Source organism: Oryzias latipes, chromosome 2, assembly GCF_002234675.1.
Source record: "Oryzias latipes chromosome 2, ASM223467v1".
NCBI classification, from domain to species: Eukaryota; Metazoa; Chordata; class Actinopteri; order Beloniformes; family Adrianichthyidae; genus Oryzias; species Oryzias latipes.
The window spans coordinates 24,545,533-24,548,595 of record NC_019860.2 but is presented as its reverse complement, the minus strand read 5'-3'; the positions used below and the strand labels follow the sequence as shown (position 1 = coordinate 24,548,595).

The 3,063-nt window shown below is 53.6% G+C and overlaps 1 protein-coding gene across 1 annotated transcript; it reads left to right on the top strand.

Moving 5' to 3' along the window:
• Positions 1 to 1,538: 1,538 nt before the first annotated feature.
• LOC101164273 (beta-crystallin S-1-like) lies at positions 1,539 to 2,793 on the top strand. Its single transcript, XM_023949880.1, has 3 exons — positions 1,539 to 1,547; positions 1,601 to 1,858; positions 2,482 to 2,793. The coding sequence occupies exons 1-3, from the start codon at positions 1,539 to 1,541 to the stop codon at positions 2,752 to 2,754; spliced, it is 540 nt and encodes a 179-aa protein (XP_023805648.1). The 3' UTR covers positions 2,755 to 2,793.
• The last annotated feature ends 270 nt before the right edge of the window (positions 2,794 to 3,063 follow it).

The following is a 3,063-nucleotide window of genomic DNA, read 5'->3' as shown; positions in this document are numbered from 1 at the left end:
GCGCTCCTCTGGTCTGGTTCTGTGTGATGGTCTGATGGTTACTGACCCTCTGAGGAGGAGGGGCTTCATGCTGATCTCAATTAAAAATCAGAACCTGAAGGTCCAATCAGGGTTCTGCAGAAGGTCCACCTCCAACAGTACAATGAAAACAGCAGAGTCTCACCTTTAAAGTTGGCAAAAACCCGAGTCAGGAGCAGAGACAGGACTCACCTGAGGAGTCAGGAGTCGACAGCAGGTCCTCAAAACCTCATCCTGGGCTTTAGGATCCAGAACCGGGTCTCTGTGAGACTCTTTCAAAGGTTCTGCTGACGTTCATGATCAGGACGGTTTACCAACGGCCACTGATCGATAACCGCGCCATGTTTTTGGTAACAAGTCCAGACACAGTTCTCGGTCCGAGTGAGTGAAGGGGGGGGGGGCAGGTTTGGTGAGTCCTTCACTGCTGTGAGGCTGGGGTTCCTGCAGGTCCACAACCTGGTCTCCATCAGACCAGAATCTGACTGTTCTGCAAGGATCAGTGCTTTGATGCAGCTGCAGGAACCCTGCAGAGAATCCACACGGAGAAGGAAAGCTTCAGAAGCTTCGAACCTTTTGAAGCTTCTGAAGCTTCAAAAGGTTCAAAAGGCTTCAAAAGGCCATCAGCTTTAACTCTGGATGGACTCGTGTCTCTTCTGTTTGTGAGTCTGACTTGTTTTGTGACGTTTAAAGACTCGGATCATCTTCTGATCTGTCTTCAAAGCGTTCCCAGTGATGACGTTTTCCAGGACATAGTTTCTGCAGAGCGGCAGGACTGTTGGCGCTCTCCCTCCCCGCTACACTCTCTCCTGCTAGCTTACAGGCCCCCACACCCCCATCCAAACATTAGCGGTGCGTTAAAAACAGCAGCAACATCAGATCCATCCATCCATCCGGTTCTGATCCAGATTCCAGGAAAACAAAGACGTTCATAGATCTGTGGGTCTGCAGGTGGATGATCAGAAAGGGGCGGAGCTTGAGGCGACCTTTCTACGTCACAAATGCGATCTGTTCCTGCGTCATTTTTCCTCTGCTCCTGATTCATTTGACACAGAAATCCTCAGAAGAACAGTTCAAATCTGAATTTTCTTGACATTAGTCGCCAGAAAAATGCTCCAAACACGATAAAAACTCCAGAAGCGCCGTTTCCATCAGAGTGGACCTTTGACAGGACACTTCAGAGCTTTTATTGTGGTGATTCTTAGACCACTGTTTCCTGTTGTTGTTCAGAATAAAGCGGTGCTGCTGGTGCAGATCGTCCCGGCTCCCCCCTCAGTCTGCCTCCTTTGTGGGGTTTCAGCAGCAGTGTCCTCGCCGCCGCGGTGTTCTGCCGCGTTCCGCCGCGTTCTGCCGCGTTCCGCCACATTCTGCTGCATTTGCAGTGTTCCAAACACACACAGAACAATGTGATCCGTCTGGATAAATATTTCCTGAATCGTGACAGACGGATCCGTCTTTGTCCTGCTGGGGTATAAAGGGGGGCGGGGGGTCACCCCCTCCTTTGACCTTTCCCTGTGCGAGCCATGGCGAAGGTGCAGCAGGGTTCTCCCAGCGGCGGTTCCTGCATCCTGATGTTCTGTAACCTTGCTCTCCGCTGCAGGTGGTCTTCTACGAGGACAGGATCTTTGGAGGTCGCTCCCACGAGCGCGAGGACGACGCCAGCGAGCTGCACGCCTACATCCGCCGCTGCAACTCCATCAGGGTGGAGGGCGGGTTCTGGGTGCTGTACCAGAGACCCAACTACCGGGGGTTCCAGTACGTGCTGGGCCCGGGGGAGTATCCGGACCACCAGTACTGGCTGGGCTTCAGCGACGCCGTCAGGTCCTGTCGACTGATCCGGCATGTGAGTGGGCGGGCCTTCTCCTCTGCAGCTCGCCGCGGCGGTCCGTCCAGTCAGGATGGAGGTTTCAGGAACCTTCAGGTGGTTAAGGTCACGGCGACCCAATCCCGGTCCAGGAGATCCACCGCCTCACCTGTTTCCAGCTCTGCATGCACTTCCTGCTGAAGGTTACCTGGCAGGTGTGTTCAAACACCTGAGTCACAGGCAGAGGGAGGCGGGTGGGATCTGTAGGACCGGGGTTGGGCCGCCCTGGTTAGTCACATGACCCATACGGGTTCTGTGGGGTTTGGGTTGTCCGTGGAAGTCGTAGAGAGGAGCGGCTGCATCTTGAAGTGAGTTTTAAAGGTCACACTGAGGTCACAACAGTGGACCGTACCATTGGTGTGTTTATGCTGAGGTCATCCTGAAGGTCGGGGGGGGGGGGGGGGGGGGTTCAGATGTTTTTCTGCCTCTCAGTTATCCAGTTGGATCAGAACGTTTGACATCAATGTTCTGGACGTTCTTCAGTAGCTTTCAGGTTCTGTTTCAGGAACGTGGTTCTGTTTCGACCCGTTGGTTCTCCATCAGTTCCTGTTTGGGTTCCCTCCCTCCAAGCCACCACTTCTTGTCGTCGTGTTGTCCCCCAGGTGGGGGCGTCTTGGAGGATGAAGGTCTGGGAGGAGCCAAACTTTGAGGGGGAGTCTCTGGAGTTGGGGGAGAACGTGCCCACCTTCCAGGAGCACTGGCAGAACCGACCCGTCCACTCCTGCAAGGTTCTGGAAGGAGCCTGGGTTTTCTATGATCAGCCCAACTACAGGGGGCGCCAGTACCTGCTGGAGAGGGGGCAATACAGGCGCCACTCTGAGTGGGGGGGCATGCAGCCCAGCGTTGGATCGATCCGCAGAGTCGAGAGTCCATAGGAATGTCGCTGTCAAAATAAAAGCCTCATGAAGAGTGAAGGTTGTCCATTTCTGTCAATCATCTTCTGTTAACGTTTGGAACCGTCAGTAAGCAGCAAAAAAAACATCATAAAGAAAGACTATTATGAAGATGTTGAAACAAAACAGGATCAGTCTGGCTCCATCATGGCGGCATCCATTTCACTGGATTGACTTCATTCTGTTGGAGCCGGAATAAACCATTTCTGAGTGAATGAGGGGGAGCTCAGAGACGGTGAGAAACGTCCACGTGAACTCCTCATTGTCCTGATGGAGCCAGCGCTGTGGTTC

What these genes read in the sequence shown, in the direction of transcription:
- LOC101164273 (XM_023949880.1), top strand. An exon ending in CCTGTCGACTGATCCGGCAT is followed by an intron (nt 1,859 to 2,481) that starts GTGAGTGGGCGG and finishes GTTGTCCCCCAG; the next exon opens with GTGGGGGCGTCTTGGAGGAT.